We start from the raw sequence: 20,327 nt of genomic DNA, 5'->3' as shown, positions 1-20,327 counted from the left end.
TGAAGTCACTGTTCAGCTGAGAATTTTCCACCCAGCTCAGTTAATTTTAAATTAATTTTTGTTGAGCCATTTGTGTTTGCAGAACCATCCACGGCTCAAATTTCATCTGATTCAGGATAAATTGGCTGAAATTCAAGCCAATAATGGCCAGCTTTAGTCGTATTCTGTGAATTGATTCAGCTGATACTCTTGAAGTAAAAAAAGGAAACTGCACAGAATGAACTTGCTAGTATTCAGCATTCACATTCTCTTCCTGGAACATGTTACCTTGCATAGATGGTTAACTAGGGCCAGGCTGAGACAGAGGGTGCACTTTGGCATCTTCATCTTGGATGTCAGAGGACCTTGGCCTGGCACTTGACTACAGCCCAGTAGGTAAGGGAGGGCAAACCCATTCTACTCCTCTGCCCTATACACAAGCAACTAATTTAACCTGCTTAACCAACGTGGCGCTGGCATTGCAAGTGTGGGCACCCGACTGTGACAGCTTATAGTTTCACAGCCAGGTTACGCACTGCGCATGCGCAAGTCGCGCTGCGCCTTCTCAGGGGCCGGGCAATCTTCTGGGACCTGTGACGTGTCCCAGAGGATTGCAGGGAGGGAGGGGGAGAGGAGGAGTTGCCTAGGAGGGGAAAGCGGAAGTGGGAGCTGGGTACCTGTCATTTTTTTGGAGGGGTATCTAGTTTTGACATGCCAGATATGGCATGCAAGCAGGCGAGGAGTGCTTAAAGCGGAAGTTCCCCCTTTGGGTGGAACTCCGCTTTAAGGGTCATAGGATCAGTAGTTATTCTAATATGACCGGATTATACTGCCACCTTGAGGAGGATTTTGACACTTGCAAACAAAGAAAAAAGCCATTGGCCAGCCAGGTACAAATTTTCCTATTATTATTATTATTATTATTATTATTATTATTATTATTATTATTGCACAGGATTTATATAGCGCTGACAGTTTGCGCAGTGCTTTACAACAGTAGGGCAGACAGTACAATTATAATACCATTCAATACAGGAAGAATCAGAGGGCTCTGCTTGTTAGAGCTTACAGTCTAGGAGGGAGGCTCTAGTGATAGGAAAGGGTAATAACTGTGGGGGATGAGCTGATGAAGAAAAAAAAAGGAACAGTTGTTAGGTGGAGGCAGGCTAGGCTTCTCGGAAGAGAAACGTTTTCAGGGATCGCCTAAAAGTAGATAGATCTGGAGATAGTCTGACAGATTGGGGTAGGGTATTCCAGAGGACGGGAGAGGCTCGGGAGAAGTCCTGGAGGCGAATATGGGAAGAGGTGATGTGGGATTTAGAGAGCAGGAGGTCTTGGGAGGAACGAAGAGGACGATTAGGTTGGTATTTTGAGACTAGGCTAGTGATGTAGCTGGGGACAGACTTGTGGATGGCTTAGTAACTTATTGTTAGTATTTTGAATTGAATTTGTTGGGTGAGTGGCAGCCAATGGAGGGATTGGCAGAGAGGTGTAGCAGACGCTGAGCGGTCTGTAAGGTGGATGAGTCTGGCAGCAGTATTTATGATGGACTGAAGGGGGGATAGTCTATTTAAAGGTAAGCCAATGAGGAGGGAGTTGCAGTATTCGAAGCAAGAGATAATGGAGAAGGGAATAGGAGAGGAGGAAGTAGAATTGTAGGTGACACTGAAGGTGTGTTGGGATAGACAGGTTGAGAGCCACCGAAGAGCGCAGACTGAGGGAGTAATGTTTTTGTAGGAGGAGGGGGTGGTCAACTGTATCAAAGGCAGCCGAAAGGCCCAGAAGTCCAGTGATGTCGGCACCCGCAGCTGATGTTTCCATCAGCTATCGGATGCTGCCGCCGTCATTGCGGGTAAGGGGACCCGGCAGTGTAGCCTTACGGCTTCACGCCCGGAATCCTACTGTGCATGCGCAAGGCTCTGCTTCTCTCTCCTATTGGCCCGGCAAGGGGGGAAGGAGGAGGGAGCCGAGCGGTGACGTCAAGGGCCGCGGCGCAGGCTCCCGGAAGTGGGGACAGGATACCTGTGAAAGACAGGTATCCTCTGCCCCCACCCCCCACCCCCGAAAGGTGCCAAATGTGGCACCAAAGGGAGGAAGAATCAGTTGAGCGGAAGTTCCACTTTTGGGTGGAACTCCGCTTTAATGGAGCTTTTGCCTTCCGCTCTATTTTACTTTGTGGATGGTTTAGCAGACATTATCAATCTCATTTCACAAATGATTCTCCTGCTAGTGAACTAGCTGAAGTGTAGGGCTGCAGAAGAGCAATGCAAAAAATGCTTGCTACGCATGCCTTTTGTTTGTGAATGTCTTTTTGGAGCTTTGCTGGATAATCTCATTTAGGATGTTACTGGTGAAAAAAGTACTTATTTACCACAGCAGAAGAAACCTAAGCCTCAAACTTGTAGATCATCTCCTGCTTCTAAAGCCAAAGAGCTCCTTTAATTTTTCCAAGATTTCTCATTCAAAAGTGAAGCCCAAGAAAGGGGCCCATTTGCACTGCACATTTGTCCCATTCTGGACCTAAAGGCTCTAAATGAATTTATTCAAACTCAAAACTTCCAAATGGAATCCTCCAAGTCTTTCATAGCCTTCCTCCATCAAAGAAACTTCACAGCCTCTGCGGACATCAAGAATGCATACGTGCATGTCCTTTTTTTTTTTCAAAGGCTCCAATGCTACTTTCGTTTTGCTGTGGCAAACAACACTGTCAGTTTGTAGCCCTACAGCTTAGCCTATCCTCTGCACCCTTGGTGTTCACCAAGGATTTGGCCCCTTGCTTACTAAGCTCAAATGGTATTCCCTCAACAGGGCGTCATCTACAGTAGGTATCCCACAATGGGAACAGTCAGTACAAATTCTGACTGTCAATGTAATGCAGACAGTCCAGACCTTACCAAGGTTTGATTGGACCTTGAGCTGTGGATACTGCGGTAACTCTGTGGAATCAGTACAGCCTGATCTTTGCTTTTCTTCTAAAACCCCATTCTGTGTCTACTCGTTCGAGATAGAAAGCATTCTGGTGATACTCATTGACTGGCCCAGGCAGATGTGGTACACCAACTTGATCAAGCTTTTGGCAGACACTCTGTGGGCTCTTCCAAATCGATCAGATTGCCTATCTCAAGGTCTTGTCTGCAATCCTGCTTCCCATTCACAGGCTTTAACAGCATGGCTGTTGATGCCGAGGTCTTGAGAGACACAGGTCTCTCTAATTCAGTAATTCCCACACTTTTAGTCCTCATGCACACGGACGTTTTTACAGCTGCTTTTTTGAGCTTTTTTTGCAGCTTAAAAAGGCCTGTCTATGTTAGTCTATGGCTTCATGCCCACCTAGGCGTTTTTGAGCTGCAAGTGGCATAGGCGTTTTTAAGCTGTAAAAAAAACCCAGGACCAGTGGGTTCTGAGAGACATTTTTCAGCTGTAAAAACGCTCAAAAACGTCATTCACCAACGTTTTTTAGCGTTTTTGATCCATTGAAAAAAATAAATAAATAAATAAAAATTTGAAAAAAAAAAAAAACGCTCAAAAACGCTAACGCGGAAAAACGGTCAAAAACGCTCAAAAACGCTATTGCAAAAACGCTGAAAAACGCTGAAAGAAGTTTAAAAAAATCACTGCAAAGATACTGGCGTTTTCATAACGTTTTTTTAACAGCCTGTGTGCATGAGGGCTTAAAAGCAAGTCTACCTTTCCTAAAGTTTACTACCCCATAAGGAAAAAGGAAAGTTTACTTCATCTGGTATAAGTAAACAAAATGTAACCCTAGGAAATAATTTGTGGGTCAAATCCTAAACTTTTTACAGTTTTTATTTTGGATCTACATTTGACCTTCGAGGTGCCATCAAGAGACAAATCTTAGCTTTTGTGATCTACTTTCAAAGATTGCAAATCCCCCATTCTTCCACTCTCGTGTGGCTTCTGTAGTCACTTGTGACTCAATGGGATCTAATTTGGGTCTTGTTCACTCTTAAAAGATCAATAATTGAATCTGTCAAGGATATTCCACTTCCATTTACAAGGTTTTATTTCTTATTCGATTGCATCTGCAGTTTGTCTGAGGTGGCAGCCTTATCCTGTATAGAATCCTTTTTTGGTCTTATGCAAGGATAAGTTAGTATTTGAGGCCTAGAGTCTTTGTTTCTTCCTAAGGTAGTTTTGGCCTCAATCAGGACTTTTCTGGCTTCAGAAGGAAGTTTCCTATGACTACCTAGACGTGGTATATGCTTTACAGGTTTACTTGTCAGCCACTGCTACCATTAGATTCAACTCTTTTTTTTTTTTTTTCTTGGTAGTACGTATAAGAGAGAAGACAGTTTCTCATTTCTCAGTGGCTTAACATTTAGTTAAGCTTTTAAGGGCAAAGTTTCACCTTTTCCTATTAGGACACGCACGGCTAGGTCTGTGAGTCCCTCTTGCATAGTTACATAGTAGGCGAGGTTGAAAAAAGACACAAGTCCATCAAGTCCAACCTATGTGATTTTATGTCAGTATTAAATTGAATATCCCTGTATGTTGTGGTCGTTCAGGTTCTTATCTAATAGTTTTTTGAAATTATCGATGCTCCCCGCTGAAACCACTGCCTGTGGAACAGAATTCCACATCCTTATCACTGTTACAGTAAAGAACCCTCTATGCAGTTTAAGCTTAAACCGCTTTTCTTCTAATTTTAGAAAGCGTCTCGTCTCCAGAAAGAATAAGTTCAGTGCTCGTAACCTTTCCTCATAACTAAGATCCTCCAGACCCTTTATTAGCTTTGTTGCCCTTCTTTGTACTCGCTCCATTTCCAGTACATCCTTCCTGAGGACTGGTGCCCAGAACTTGACGGCATACTCCAGGTGCAGCCGGACCAGAGTCTTGTAAAGTGAGAGAATTATCGCTGGAGTTGATCCCTTTTTAATGCATGCCAATATTCTGTTTGCTTTGTTAGCAGCAGCTTGGCATTGCATGCCATTGCTGAGCCTATCATCTACTAGGACCCCCAGGTCCTTTTCCATTCTAGATTCCCCCAGAGGTTCTCGCCCCAGTGTATAGATTGCATTCATATTTTTGCCACCCAAATGCATTATTTTACATTTTTCTACATTAAACCTCATTTGCCATGTAGTTGCCCACCCCATTAATTTGTTCAGATCTCTGCAGTTAATCCCCTTTTTAATGCATGCCAATATTCTGTGTGCTTTGCTTGCAGCAGCTTGGCATCAAGCAACTGTTTCAGAGATTTGTAAGGCTGCCACCTGATTCTCTGTTCTCTAAGTTTTATTAGATGGATTTTGTGGCCTCAGCTGATGCATGCTTCAGGCATAAGATCCTTCAGGCAGCTCCTTTAGCTGCAGGCTGTCCTTGTGTCACGAGGGCCACATACCTGATGTGAGACCAAAGTAGTGGGGAGGCCTCCCTTGCACCTCGGTTCTTTGAAGCCTCTGGCTGACAGCTGATCACGTGGTAAGGGGCCGGGATCGGCCCCTTACTTCGATCTGTGATCACCCGAGTCTCATTGGCTTGGTAATCACAGCGCGTGCCCTGCATGGGGCAGGCCGGGAGCATGCTAAGGGAAGGACGTCCATTGACGGCCTCCCAGCAAAGTAGTTCCTCGCTGTAGCCATCATTTTGCTATAGCGCGGATGGGAAGAGGTTAAAATATAGAGATACACTGTCTCATCCTGCTCTGCACATGCTTAGTTGCTCTCTATTTTTGGCATTGTGTTTAAAATCAGAGCCGCTAGATACCGATCTACTAACAGCCTAAAGATTTACTGCTGCTCAGAGTGGGCTTCAGCAAAATGGCAGCCTCTGACAAGAAACCAGAGCAATGCTGGAGGTAATTTACAGCAAACACTGATTTTGGTAGCATAATTATTAATGTGCACTGTATGTTCTAAAGAACATTTTTTTTTTTTTTAAATCAAGTTATGTGTAAAGTTCCGCTTTAGGCCCCTTTCACACTTATACGACTTGTCCCATGATTTTGTACTGCAAAATCGTATGACAAGTCATTCTCCATGATTTTCAATGACTACCATTCATATTGGCATGACTTTAAGTCGTGCCGACTTCAAAGTAGTCCCTGCACTACTTTGGTCCAACTTCCATACGATTTCTACTCTATAGACCTCAATGGTAAACCCTCAAGTAGCATGCAAATCGTACCTGAATAATATAGACACAATTTCAGCACTACTTTGTAAGCACAAGCTGAGAATGGTTAATGCCAAAGTTGTGGCAAAGTCGTACAAAGTAGTACTGCTCCCAAATCGTGGCAAAATAGCGGCTGCAAAATTGCGGTAAAATTGCGCGACTTTGAAGTTGTATAAGTGTGAAAGGGGCCTTAAAGTGATAGTAAATTACCACCTTGTAAAACAACCCATTCAGTTTAAAACAGAAATTAATGTTTGTTTTTTGTTTTTGTTTTTTTTTTTGTATAGTCATGAAAAAAACATAAATACCTTTTTTTTCCCCCCCTTTTGTTCTTAAGTGATCACATTCCCTCTGTTCTCAGCTGCATAAGAGCTTAGGGGTTAGATTATGTAAATCCTTTCCAGTATTAAGAAAACAAGAGCTGTCTGTGTTTTAATGATGGTGAATGTTTAAAATTCATTTGAAGAATATAAGGAGAGTTATTGCTCCAGTTTGTTAGTTATTTTATTTAGTTACTGCACATATAGTGTATGTGAGTATCTTTGTGTTAAAATAAAACTGTGTGAGATAGAACATTTTTGTTTAAATAATAATACATTTTATTTTCCCCCTGAACACAGCATAGCTGTTCACCAAACCTGTTTATACAACCCGTGTTTGTAGAAACTCATTCAAAGAAATTTCCCTGGGTGGCATTTTTCACTAAGAGGTTTGTACCATTTTTTTGTTTATCTGTCAATTTTAATTTCCACTGAGACTATTTTTTAGTTTGGTAATCTAAAAAAAAACCTTGTAACACAGAAATCCTTTCTTTGCTCAAAAAAAATTAAAAAATACTAATAAACTGGATTGATGCATTTCTAGAGTGAGAGTTCCTTATTGGCTACAGAGGCATTCACATTGAGCAGGGAGGATGGTGGGTGAAGCTCAGACCTGGGGCAGGGTGTTAAAAAAAATATAAAGAACATGAAGGCACAAGGATTCACTCCACATGTCAAGTGTTGAATGGTCCATGTGTAAAAGTGCACTTTAAAGCACACTTGTCAGTATGCGCCTAAAAGTCCAAGCTGACCCCAGGTACATGGCAGGTGTTTGGGGGGGAATATTTGCACAGATACCAACTTGCAGCTTTGCAGGCACTTCGGTGGCACTGGCCATTGATTTTAATGAGCAGGGGCACTTTAGGAGCAGTGTATACACCGCTCCTAAAGTGCCTCAAAGATGCTGCTTGCAGGACCTTTTTTAATGTCCTGCAAGCGCACCTCTCCAGTGCGAAAACCCTCGGGCTTTCACACTGGAGTGACAGGAAAGGCACCCTGCAGTCGCTATTTTTAGCACTATAGCGCCTGTAAAGCACCTCAGTATGATTGTAGCCTAAATGTAAAATATGGCACTGGAGGCAGCCAGCCATGGAGTTACGGGGAACGAAGGTGGACATTTTTTTTTTGTACATATGGAGTGTGATTGGCTGATTCCAATAACAAACCAGCCAGAATCCCAAATCTGAAAAAAATGCAAGGTTGCTGTCCCAATAGATATGGAGGCCCGTAGTACGGCTTCAAATAATATTTCATTGCAGTGGGTGGAGAATTTCAAATACTTAAGCGTTGTAATTTCCCGCCAAGCTTCTGAATTTATTTCCCTGAATTTGACTCAGATTCTGCGAGATATTGGGTCAAAATTGAAAGTATGGAAGTCTCTACGATTGTCTTTATTGGGACGTATTAATCTTTTAAAAATTAAGATTATACCAAAATTTATGTATCTATTTAGACACTCTCCCCAGTGGCTTCCTATGTCCTTTTTCACAAGATTAAACCAACTTTTTTAAACTTTTTTGGGGGGATCGAAGAACCCCAGGTACAAATTAACCACCCTGATGCAGCCTTGTGAACAGGGAGGATTAGCTTTTCCGGATTTATATAAATACGTTTTAGCCACTCAGTTGGTTTCGGCCACATGGTGGCTGAACCCTGATATATGTAACTCCTCTACTCGGTTGGAAGTGGCAATAGTAGGTTCTATGGCTGCTCTCAAGGCTCTTTTATTTAGGGGCCGTAGGGCACCGTACCAGTTGACTGCTTCAATGCTCACTACTATTTGAGCTTGGGAGGCTGGTCTAAGATGTGAGCATTATCCTAAGGGTGCGATTTCTCCAAGTGCCCCTTTATGGTTTAATCCTACTCTTCCTCAGTTCTTTAAAGCACCAGAGCCTATTGCATGGACTAAATATAATATTAAAGCGAAAGTAAACCCATCCTTAAAACAGTTTAATTTCCGGCACGTGCCGGAAATCTAACACTCCTATTGGTTGTGCTCTCAACCAAACTGTCAAACCATCTAATGGCTGGTGTCATAACTGATCACATGTGCAGCACCATGGCAGTTGTAGATTAAACAGAGGCAACGATGACAGCTTCCATGGCTGAAAATGATAGGGGGGGTTTACTTACACTTTAAATTACTTTCTCAAGTGATTACTGATTGGGAATTATCTACTTTCTCTACACTTTCACTTTTAATGTTCCAAGTTCCTATCTATTTAGCTATTTCCAGCTTACTTTTCATGCACAGTTTCCACAGGATAGTTTAATGATTAGTTAATCCACTTTCGAATCAGTGCTTAGGTCTGAGCGTCTGGATAAACCCACCTCGAGATTGTATTCTTATCTCACATTAATTTCTATCTTGCCACTAAAGGTTCTTAGAGCTAGGTGGGTGCAAGATATACCAGATTTTAGATATGGAGGATTGGAGGGGTGTGTGGGGTTTCCCTTTGTGATCTTTGGTATCTTTGAGAGACCATATGATCCAATATAAATTGGTACATAGAGCATATATCACGCCACACAGACTTCAAAAGATAAATCCTATGTGCTCTTCAGAGTGTTGGCGATGTGGGGAAATTCAGGGGGATTTTGTTTATTTGTTTATTTCTTTAATCGTACATCACGGGACACAGAGCCATAGTAATTACTATGTGGGTTATAGTCCAACTTCAGGTGCTGGACACTGGCACACCCTAAACAGGAAGTCGCCTCCCTATTTAACCCCTCCCACTATTGGGAGTATCTCAGTTTTTTCGCAAGTGTCTAAGGTGTTGGTCACAAGTGAAGATGTGCTGTGCTGAGCTCCTCTGGAGCAATCCTTGCTGGGGCTAGCTATGCTAGCTATTCAAAGTGTCTTTTAGGCCAAATTTAATGGTACCCGAGCCTCGTATCCGAAGAAAGGAGGTTTTGCCTGTAACGCTTCTCTTTTTAGAGAGCTGGACCCTGGGATCCAGTACTTTTGGTATTAGGGCCATAAAGTTTTACTGGCGGGGTGCTTTTTACAGGTCCAGGATTGTGGGTTCCTGAAGGTTTGTTAATGGAACCCACCATGAAGGGTGAAGATTGGGTCTGTTGGTTTTACCACCAAAAATCCTGCGGCAGGAAAGGTAAGTGGAGTTTTTTCTAAGGAACATTTAAATTTTCTTATGAAATGTCTCCTTTAAAGTAAATGTTGTCATGCCTAAGTGTCGCCACTGGGGGCTGTATGGAGCACGTACCTTCTCATGCTTTGCTCAGTGTCATGCTGTATCACAGAAGCAGCAGACTTTTTTCCTCCGGCTAGCAGGCAGACCTTCGGTAAGTTTGGGGGGTTTTGCTTCCTCCAGACAACCCCAACTGAGCTGAACTCTTCCCCTCTTCAAGAGGCTGAGTGTAAGGGAGAACTAAAAACGATTGGCAATGCCGTTTTCTTTCACCGCCCCTACACGGCGGCGGCTTCCAGGCCTCCTCCACGCCATCCCTCCCTCACTCAGCCAATCCCGTCAGATCAGAGGCTCGTGCTGGCGCGGGAAAACTTTTTTTTTTTAAAAAGGAAGGAGGGGGTGCGATGTGGTGGTGGGGCTTAGGGGTGTTTATTTAAAAAAAAAAGAAAAATTCCATTTATTCTGGCTGCAAAATAGTTGGAGAGACATAAGAGCAAAGAAGAGCATGAAAGAGGTTTTGGTGATACAGGCATTTCCTATTTGACACATTTACTATTTGCATCAGGCTGAGCATTAACAGCAGCGGCAGTAGCTGGACTATTGCTCAAGCAGATTTCTTCTGGTAGTACCTCTGCTTTGTGCATCGGGCTATGGTCAGAAGGGGGGGTTGAAACCCCTCCAAAAAAGAGCTAAAAGGGTCTCCTTCAAGCCTACTCATCTCTACAAATGGCATCCTCCCCTGAGAGGGGGTGGTTGGTCAAAGTGAGCATCAGGGCCATGAAATGTCTACAACTGTTAACACTGAAGCCCCTGTTTATTTTATGATAATTTAAAAAAAAAAAGTTTAGCGACTTTAATCGCATCCCAGTGTGGGTCAGTATGCGACAGGTTCTCTTCCATTACCCAGGACCCTCAAACTGAGGAACTAAGGGCAGGAGAAGATGAATTCCCTCAGGGGACCGTGGTGAGGCTGATGACTCCTCAAATGCGGGAGAATCAGCTGTTCCAATCTTAAGATTGATGGTGCAATTTCTTGCTGAATGATCGCTCCGCATTTATGTGCCCTTAACTGAGTGTTTGGGTTCATTAAAGCCTCCTCAAGCTGTGCATGCCTTTTCCTGTCCATTCATTGCTGGAAAAGCTTTTTTGTAACTGAGAGGATCACCCAGATGAGCATTTTTTTTTTTTTCCCTCCTAAAAAGTTTTCTCACTTTATCATATGGTGGAGGAAATTCACTAAGTAGGGTATACCAGCAATTAATGCTGCTATATCCTCTGTGAATAAGTTTGACTTGTCTGGCAGACAATTCTCAAATTCTTAGGGATCCAACGGATAAAAAGATGGAATTCCTATTTCTCTGGCAGATTGAGTGTCTCAGACTGCACTGACAGTAATTGCTTAATCTTTGAGAGACCAGTTTAAACAGGTGTTCAAGGTTATCCTGCTTAGCAGGCCCAGGAGGCAGCTTTATGTTTGCAATAGTTGCTATGAGAGATTCTATCCTTCAGGCCTTGCGCCCTTCGCTAAGCGCCTTGTAAGAAGCTCCTAGCTAGTCTTCCTTTTTGCGGTGAAACAGCTATTTGGGGATGTTTTGGATAATACATACAAATAAATTCTAGTGGAAAGCACCCCTTTTTGCCATTTAAGAAAAGGAGTAAATGTATTTTCGTTTTAAAGCTCCTTCTCCTGTGCCAGAGGCATCAGCCTCCAGGCAGTCACGGCGGCTTCCACCGTCAGGTTCAATCGAATAGGGGGAATTCTTCTGCAGTTCTCAAGGATCTGGCAGGAAGAGTGTCGAGACGAATGGGGGACTTCCTCAATAGCTCCAGGGTACAAACTGGAGTTCCAAGAGTTCCCATCTCCTCGTTTTCTCAGTTCAAACGTTTCTAAGGATCCAGAAAAAAAGTGATCATGGGGGTCCCCATGTAAGAACAGAGGTTGGGGTTTGATTCGAACCTCTTTTTTTTTTTTTTTTCACGGTGCCAAATCCGAATGGACTTTCTGGATCTCAAAAATCTAAATTCAATTCCTGAATATACCCACTCTTTTTTCGTATGAAGTCAATCCAAATCAGTTCTTTCCATCCTACAAGGAGGAGAACTTCTGGCGTCAATCAACATCAAAGATACATACCTCCATATGCCTATTTCTTCGCTCACTAGTAATATCTACTTTTCAAGGTGGAAAATCTTCATTTTCAGTGTGTAGCTCTGCTTTCTGGTCCAGCTACTGCACCTTGAGTGTTTACAAAGTTTCTGACCCCTCTTCTAGCCAGATTAAGGGCCCAAGGTATAACGATTATGGTTTACCTAGTCGATCTGTTCTTGATAGACCAGTAGGTAGCCCGCTTAGGCCAAAGTATGGTCACCACATTCAACTACCTGGAATATCTAGGTCGGATTCTCAACCTAGGAGAAATCTTCTTTAAAACCATAAAGAAGGCTAAAATACTTGGGTCCGATCATAGGTACACCCAGAAAAGGGTATTCTTACCCCAGGCAAAGATCAGCGCCATAAAGGAACTGATTTAGATGGTCGAAGCAAGATGAATTTCTTCTATTCAACTTTGCATGAGGTTTTTGGGAAAGATGGTGGCTTCATTCGAGGCTGTTCCTTATGCTCAGTTTCATTGGAGACTGCTGCAAAACAGTATCCTATCGGCTTGGAACAAAGGGTTCAAGCTCAACATTCCCAATGTGTCTGACTCCAAAGCCTACAGCCACATCACCCTGATAGCGCCCAATCTCTTCTGATCTTGGAGGCTAAGCAGGGTCGGGGGCCTGGTTAGTACCCGGATGAGAGACCACCTGGAAATACCAGGTGCTGTAGGCTGGGTGCGCCTGAGCCTCAGTTTATGGTTAATATCCAAAAATCTACTAAGGGGAAAATCCTTTCTTCATTTACCTGGGAAGTGGTTACAACATATGCCAACCTTTTTTTGTTTAGGTTGGGGAACAGTCCTGGAAGAGGCAACTGTCCAAGAGAAGTGGCCCAGATCAGAAATAGCCTTGCCCATTAACATTTTAGAAATTCAGGCAGTGCTCTTGGTCCTGAAGGCCTGAACGTTCAGATTACGGTATTGTCCTGCCAGGATTCAATCCGAAAATGCCACAGCAATGGCCTATATTAATTACCAAGGGGGCACAAGAAGTTGTGCGGCCCAGAGAAAGATGAATCATATCCTATCTTGGGCAGAAAACAATGTACTTTGCCTATCGGCAGCCTTCATTCTAGGAATAGAAAATTGGCAGGCGGACTATTTGAGTCTCCAGCAGTTGTTTCCGAGAGAATGGTTCTTTTATCCCGATATTCTCCTGTCAATATGTCAAAAATGGGGGATCCCAGACATAGCTCTATCTGTTTGCATCCAGGTTCAACAAAGAAATCGACAACTTTGTGTCAAGAACAAAGGATCCACTAGCATGCGGAACAGATGCCTTGCTATTCCCGTGGAATCAGTTCTCACTGATTTATGCATTCCCTCCTATTCTGCCTGCGTCCACGACTTCTTCGCAGGATCAAGAAGGAAGGGAAGTCGTTGATTCTTGTGGCCCCCACCAAGGTCCAGGAAATTTTGGTATGCAGAGATCGTAAAGATGGCAGTAGGGGACCCATGGAACCTACCATCACGGCCAGACCTTCTCTCGCAAGGTCCGGTGTTCCATCCTACTTTACAAACGCTAAATTTAACGGTCTGGCTATTGAGGTCCACACTCTAAAGAAGCGTGGGCTGTCAGGTTCAGTAGTTTCTACCCTGGTTAATGTATAGGAGCTGGCCTCCATAATTTATATAGTATGGAGTCTAGGAAACCAGGAGTTGCACCCCAGGAAATAGGTCAAAGGTAGAATCCTTGACTTTCTGCAGATGGAGTGAGAAATAAGGCTGGCCTTAAGTGCCTTCTAAGGACAGGTCTCAGCCTTATTGGTATTATTTCAATGACCGCTTGCTTCGCATTCTTTGGTTCGTAACTTTATTCAGGGAGTAACGAGGCTTAATCTCTGGTTAGGTAACCCCTGAACCCTTGGGACTTGAATTTAGTTTTGTCGGCATTGCAAAACAGCCTTTTTTTTGGGCTGATATGACACATTCCCTTGGTCCTTTTTTGGCAAGGAACTATTTTTTCTGGTAACCATATCTATTGCAAGAAGGGTATCAGAGTTGGCTGCTCTTTCTTGTAAAGAGCCATATTTTTATTGTTCACAAGGATAAGGTAGTATTGCATCCTCATCCTAACCTTTTACCGAAGGTAATATCAGGTTTTTATCTAAATCAGGATATTGTTCTACCTTCATTTTTCCAGAACCCTGTTCTATGGAAGAAAAATCACTACATTCTCTTGATGTGGTGAGAGCAGTCAGTCTACTTAAAAGCGACTGCTCAGATTTGGAAAACGGATGTTTTGTTCGTGTTGCCTGAAGGTCCTAAAAGAGGACAGGCAGCATTGAAATCTACTATTTCTAAATGGATTTGACAAGTAATTGTTCAAGCTTATGGTTTAAAGAGGTAGTTCTACCCTCTCAAATCGAAGCGCACTCCTCTAGGGCTGTTATTGCTTCCTGGGCAGTGCATCACCAAGCCTCCATGACTCAATTCTGCAAGGCCACAACTTGGTCTTCAATCCATACATTTACCAGATTCTATCTTGTGGATGTAAAAAGACATGAGGATGTCGCCTTTGGGTGCAGTGTACTGCAGGCAGCAGTATAAATCCTCTGATCTCATGGTGCCCTACTTTGGTTGTTTCTCCCTCCCCTAGGTTGGTATTGCTCTGGGACATCCCACATAGTAATTACTATGGCTTTGTGTCCCGTGATGTACGATTAAAGAGAATAGGATTTTTTAACAGCTTACCTGTAAAATCCTTTTCTTTTGAAGTACATCACGGGACACAGAAGTCCCGCCCCTCTTTCTAGTATACACATGCATTGCTTTGCTACAAAACTGAGATACTCCCAGTAGTGGGAGGGGTTATATAGGGAGGCAATTTCCTGTTTGGGGTGTGCCAGTGTCCAGCACATGAAGGTGGATTATAACCCACATAGTAATTACTATGGCTGCTCTGTGTCCCGTGATGTACTTAAAAAGAAAAGGATTTTACAGGTAAGCTGTTATAAAAATCCTATTTTTTTTGGGTGGAAGTGGTGGATCTATTGAACTCTATCACTTCTGCTCCTTTACCGGTTTTAATGTCTGTTTGCTTACTGGGTCTGGTAGAGGCTATTCTTCCTACAGTGTATTGAGCGAGTGTTTGCTAATATAACATTATTCTACGCAAGAAAAGCTATTGCGGTGCATAGGAAGAAACCTTGCCCTCCTATGCTCTAGAAACAATTGATAAATAATATTCTCCCATTGTATAGAGATACTTACGTGAATATTGGTTGTCCTAGTAAGTACGATAAAGTGTGGGCAAAGTGGCTGGACAAACTGTATACAGCATCTAATGCCCATGGGGGTCATTAATTATAATTATGGGTGTTCCCATATAAGGAATGCTTGGGGTCACTGGGGATAAAAGTAATTAATGTTTATTTTCTTTTCCCGTTTTTCTTTTCTTTTCTGGCTTGGTTTGCATAAATGGGATGGTTTTGATTTAAGTTTTGATAAAATATATAGAAGGGAAGGGAGAGAGAGAAAAAAAAGGGAGGAAAGGAAAAGAGAAATTTTGTAAAAAAAAAAAAAAAAAAAAAATATATATATATATATATATATATATATATATATATATATATATATATATATATATATATATATATATATATATGGATTTTGAAACCGTATTATTATATTTTAGGTTCAATGTATATGATGCCTTGTTGTGTTTTGTTTGTTTATTAAGAAATTTAATAAAAAGATTTATAAAGGTTGTTATGTGTGTATATATACACTATGCATATACATATCATGATATTTGCACAATTATTTAGCAAACACAGATTTGATTTTTTGTGTATAAAATACATAAAAATAGTTTTTTTGTAGAATCTAAAAGATGAGGTTGCATCAAGTAAATGGATATCAAACATGCCATGCCTTATATATTACATGCACCTATGAAAACAAGAAAAATTATGGTACCAAAAACTCTCCATAGACGATGCTTTAAAAAGCCTTACAGTTTGAGTTTAGAGTTAACTCTGAATTATGGACCTATAATTATTGCTCTAACGTTGCCGTTCGTGGTGATACCTCCTGTGTGGTACAATTTACGTGTACAAACATATGTGCATCCCACGCTGCACGTGGGATGCGTATGGGGTGATGGGGGGATGCCTTAAATGCTGTAAATTAAGAATGCTTTAAGAAATAAAAGTGTTAATAGTTTTTATCAATTAACGAAATGGAAAGTTAATGAACAGAAGAGAAATTAAATCAATACTTGGTGTGACCACCCTTTGCCTTCAACACAGCATCAGTTCTTCTAGGTACACTTACTTACTTTTTCATCAGGTAAGTTGTTTCAAACATCTTGGAGAACTAACCATAGATCTTCTGTGGATGTAGGCTGCCTCAAAACCTTCTGTCTCTTTTTGTAATCCCAGACCGACTTGATGTTAAGATCAGGGCTCTGTGGTGGCCAAACCATCACTTTCAGGAGTTCTTGTTGTTCTTTACACTGAAGGTAGTTCTTAAAGCAGTTGTAAACCCTTACATATACCCATTGAAGTGACTGCCCTCAGGTGATACACAGAGATAACACAAATTCTTCCAACTAATTTGTACCTGTTTTTTTTTTTTTTTTTCTTTCTTCTCATCTCTACAGCTGTTTAAAGTGCTAAATTTATAAGTTTGTCTGAGATTTCAGAAGAAAAGGGGGAGCTGAAGTTACACTTTACAGAGCTCAGTGAGGAGAGCTGATTGGAGGAAAGGGACACCTCTCCCTCACACAGGATCAGAGCTGAGGCTGTCAGTCAGTTGGAGCTTCTTCTCCTGTCATCTTTTTTTTTTCTCTTGGTGTCAGGAAAACTTGTCAGAAGTGATTCATGCTGATAGCAGAGGAACGAAACAGCAGACAGAAATGACACTTAGTGCTTTTAGTTGAGACAAGGAATGTGGTTTGTTCATATTTCATGTCTGAGGTTTACAGCCACTTTATTGTCATTGGCTGTATGTTTGGGGTCATTGCCCTGCTGCAGAATAAATTTGGGGCCAAACGCACGCAATTTATGGTATGGCATAATGGATAAATATCTGCCTGTATTTCTCAGCATTGAGGACTCCATTGACCCTGACCAAATTTCAACTCCATTTGCAGAAATTCCACCATAAATTTGCAAGGAACCTCCACCATGCTTCACTGTTGCTTGCAGACCGTTTAGTCGCTTAGCTCTGTTTCCACGTTCTATGCATAAAAACATAGGAACTGGGGTGCAGAAAAATGGCTGCAGGTGCTCTGAACTGATGAGACAGAATTTGAAATATTTGGCTGTAGCAGGAAGGCAGTTTGTTGGCTGAAGTGCAGTACATTAATAAGTGTCTGCAGGCAACAGTGAAGCATTGTAGAGGTTCCTTGCAAGTTTGGGGCTGCATTTCTGCAAATGGAGTTGGAGATTTGGTCAGGATCAATGGTGTCCTCAATGCTGAGAAATATAGCTGCTACGCCATGTGCTTACACTCGTAGCACTCATCTGGAAAAAAAACGACTCAGCCTCAGCCGCCTTGTATGCTAAAATTAAAGATGTAGAACTTATGGAAAAATTGACGCCTAGGCTTTATGATAAATTAAAGACCCATAACCAAATATTGGAGTTGTGGTATCTTAAAAAAGATCCCCCTTGAATGGACCCACTCTGACTTGGTTTACATCTCAGTCCTTGGGTCACTGTTAAAGCTCAGGAATGCTGCGTTACTCCTTCCTTTCCCCTCTCCTTTCTGCTGTTCTTTCTAATCTGGGTTCCCTCTTTTAAATCAGGGGATACCTTGTATTCCAGCTGTTAAGATTTGCTCATTGTGTTTAATTGAGTTCTCTTTTGATCCTTAGATGTCAGCACACTTCCTATGTTGAGATGTGACCATTTACTTTACATCGATAGAACCGGAGATCCATGTCGGTGTTTTTCTTATTGGAGGTTCATGCTCCTTATTTAAGCTTATTGTTGTTTTCTATCCTACGTTAATGTCTGCTCGGATTTTGAACTATGAGCTATATATATCGCGTTTGTACTTAGTGATATTAAAGCCTTCGATTTTTAAAAAACAAACAAGTTATACTTGCATACTCTGTGCAGTGATTTTGCACAGAGCAGCATGGATCTTCCTCTTCTCGGTGCCCGCGCCCCTGGCTCCTCCCTCCTTCCCCCACAGCAAGCAGCTTGCTGTGGGGGCACAGAAACAGGCGCGCTCCCGAGCCGTGGCTCTGTGTGTCCATTCACACATGGAGCTGCGTCTCGGCCCCCCTTCATCTTTTAATTGTCTCATTGGCTGAGATTGACAAAAGCCAATCAGGAGTGTGAGTCCCCAGAGAGGCAAGGCTCTCGTGGACATCGCTGGATCGAGAGGGGGCTCAGGTGAGTATTGGGGGGGAGGGGGTTGGGTGAACCGGCGCACACAGGTTTTTTACCTTCATACATTCTATTCTAAAAAAAAACCTTATGCCTTTACAACCACTTTAATAAATAATGTAAATGATAAAAAGAACGATCTTCAGCGTAAAGAAGAACAAGGAGTCCTGGAAGTGATGGTTTGGCCCTCACAGAGCCCTGATCTTAACATTACCTGAATTACAGAAGGATTTGAGGCAGCCTATATTCACAGAAGATCTGTGATTAGTTCTTCAAGATGTCTGAAACAACCTACCTGCCGAGTTCCTTCAAAAACTGTGTGTACCTAGAAGAATTGTTGCTGTTTTGCAGGAAAAAGGTGGGGTCACTCCAAAAAAAAAAATATTAATATTTATTATAATATAATTTATTATATTTTGAATTTTTTTTGCCACTTTTTACCATTTAACTTCATTGCTGTTAATTGGGTTAACAAGCCACCTTTTTAGAGCCCCATAAAAGTAATAAGGAAGCGCCAGAGCGTCGGCTGTAAAAATCTTGAGCTTGTTTTAATCATTTGCATTCCAGGATGTTTACGCTATAATTGTACTTTGGTAGACAAGGGGTTACATTTATTTAGCTCTGGTTGATAATTACATTTTTACACTGTTATGTACATGTGTGGGACATGAACTAATATTTCATCAAAAGTTGTAATCTAGGGTATCAAATCGCCAGATGTCTAGTATTTTCAAAATCCAAGGCAGAGCTATGTGCACTTTGGCCCTAGGTCTGCTTTCCTGCTCACCAATTATGCATCCTTTCTGGATTGATTCTCCATCTCCTTAGCATTATGGATAATTCAGTAATGAGAAGTGAGACTGTCCTCCTTGATTTTCTAATGACCACATTGATGTACTCAAAATAAAAATCTCGGGTTACTTTTACTTTCTGGTTTTTGGGGTATGGCCTCCCATTCACGTAAAACTGTATGTTATACGTTTTGTGAATATTTGTACCATTATCCTATTAATATACATGCTTTCCTGTTGACATGCAGATGTTTTCTTTCTTTCTTGCAGCCACATAAAAGCTGGTACTGAACTAACCTGGGATTACAACTACAATCTCGGGAGTGTTCCTGAGGAGGAGATTCCATGCCTGTGTGGACATAAGACTTGCCAAAATATAACAATTTGACTATTAAATATGCAAAAGTACAACTAAAGGCTCATTCTTCATTAAAGTCTCACATGCTCTCATAATACCCAGCCCCTTCTTCCCAGACACTGCCATAAATCCGTAAAAAAGTGGGCAGGACTGGGTGTTGATAGTCATGCACCCTGCAACATTTTTTCATCCCACTGTAGTGCAAGCAGGCACAGCCTACATGAGAGTTGCAACTGTCCTGAATTCAGGAGCAGTGCAGCTTCATATGCCACACCATCACAGGAAGCTGAATTAGATGGACTTCACTGGCTGGATCAACAGGTATTTGTGGTACTTTGCAGGAGGGATGCAAACAACAATCCATGTTGGAGCACTCTTCAGAGGCCATTTAACAGGCATTATGTTGCCTCCTCACCACCTATTTTAACCTCTAAAAGCCTGCACTACTGCAGTAGTGTGCATTGCACGCTTTTGTGGGATGGCCCCATTCAACAGACACCATTGCCTGCAGAACGCAATGGAGGGTGGAAGGCGATAGTGTTTGCTGCGTCATGGCATGTGTACACCCCCAGTTGCTACTTCATGGGGAACGGTTGAGGAATAATAAAAACACACCTCACACACATGTTTTACTGCCCCCCCCCCTAACTACAAGTGTAAATGAGGGAGGCCTAAGAGAAAAATGTAAGTGAAGATGTACTTCTAAGTAATACATAATAGGAGGTAATAACTCTACTTACAGTGAGGACGGAAAGTATTCACACCCCCTTAAATTTTTCACTCTTTGTTATATTGCAGCCATTTGCTAAAGTCATTTAAGTTCATTTTGTTTCCTCATTAATGTACAGACAGCACCCCATATTGACAGAAAAACACAGAATTGTTGTCATTTTTGCAGAAAATTTGAAATATCACACAGTGCTAAGTATCCAGACCCTTTGCTCAGTATTTAGTAGAAGCACCCTTTTGATCTAATACAGCCATGAGTCTTTTTGGGAAAGATGCAACAAGTTTTTCACACCTGGATTTGGGGATCCTCTGCCATTCCTTCTTGCAGATCCTCTCCAGTTCTGTCAGGTTGGATGGTAA

General features: G+C 42.1%; 1 protein-coding gene and 1 pseudogene across 4 annotated transcripts in view; both read left to right on the top strand.

Moving 5' to 3' along the window:
- SETDB2 (SET domain bifurcated histone lysine methyltransferase 2) overlaps positions 1–20,031 on the top strand; it is an 86,294-nt gene extending 66,263 nt beyond the window's left edge. For 2 of the 4 annotated variants that reach the window (XM_073613219.1, XM_073613220.1), the window contains exons 13-14: positions 6,735–6,823; positions 19,151–20,031. In XM_073613219.1, the coding sequence (XP_073469320.1) occupies positions 6,735–6,823; positions 19,151–19,268 (207 nt within the window). In that variant the 3' untranslated portion in view covers positions 19,269–20,031. Of the gene's footprint in view, positions 1–6,734; positions 6,824–17,569; positions 17,646–19,150 lie in introns of those variants that run through there. The other 2 variants (XM_073613218.1, XM_073613222.1) reach the window with 2 other exon arrangements.
- LOC141130813 (5S ribosomal RNA) lies at positions 12,299–12,419 on the top strand (annotated as a pseudogene).
- Positions 20,032–20,327: the final 296 nt, after the last annotated feature.

Source organism: Aquarana catesbeiana, linkage group LG02, assembly GCF_042186555.1.
Source record: "Aquarana catesbeiana isolate 2022-GZ linkage group LG02, ASM4218655v1, whole genome shotgun sequence".
Classification (NCBI taxonomy): Eukaryota; Metazoa; Chordata; class Amphibia; order Anura; family Ranidae; genus Aquarana; species Aquarana catesbeiana.
Note: the sequence above shows the minus strand (reverse complement) of the source record. Positions and strands in the feature narration are given on the sequence as shown.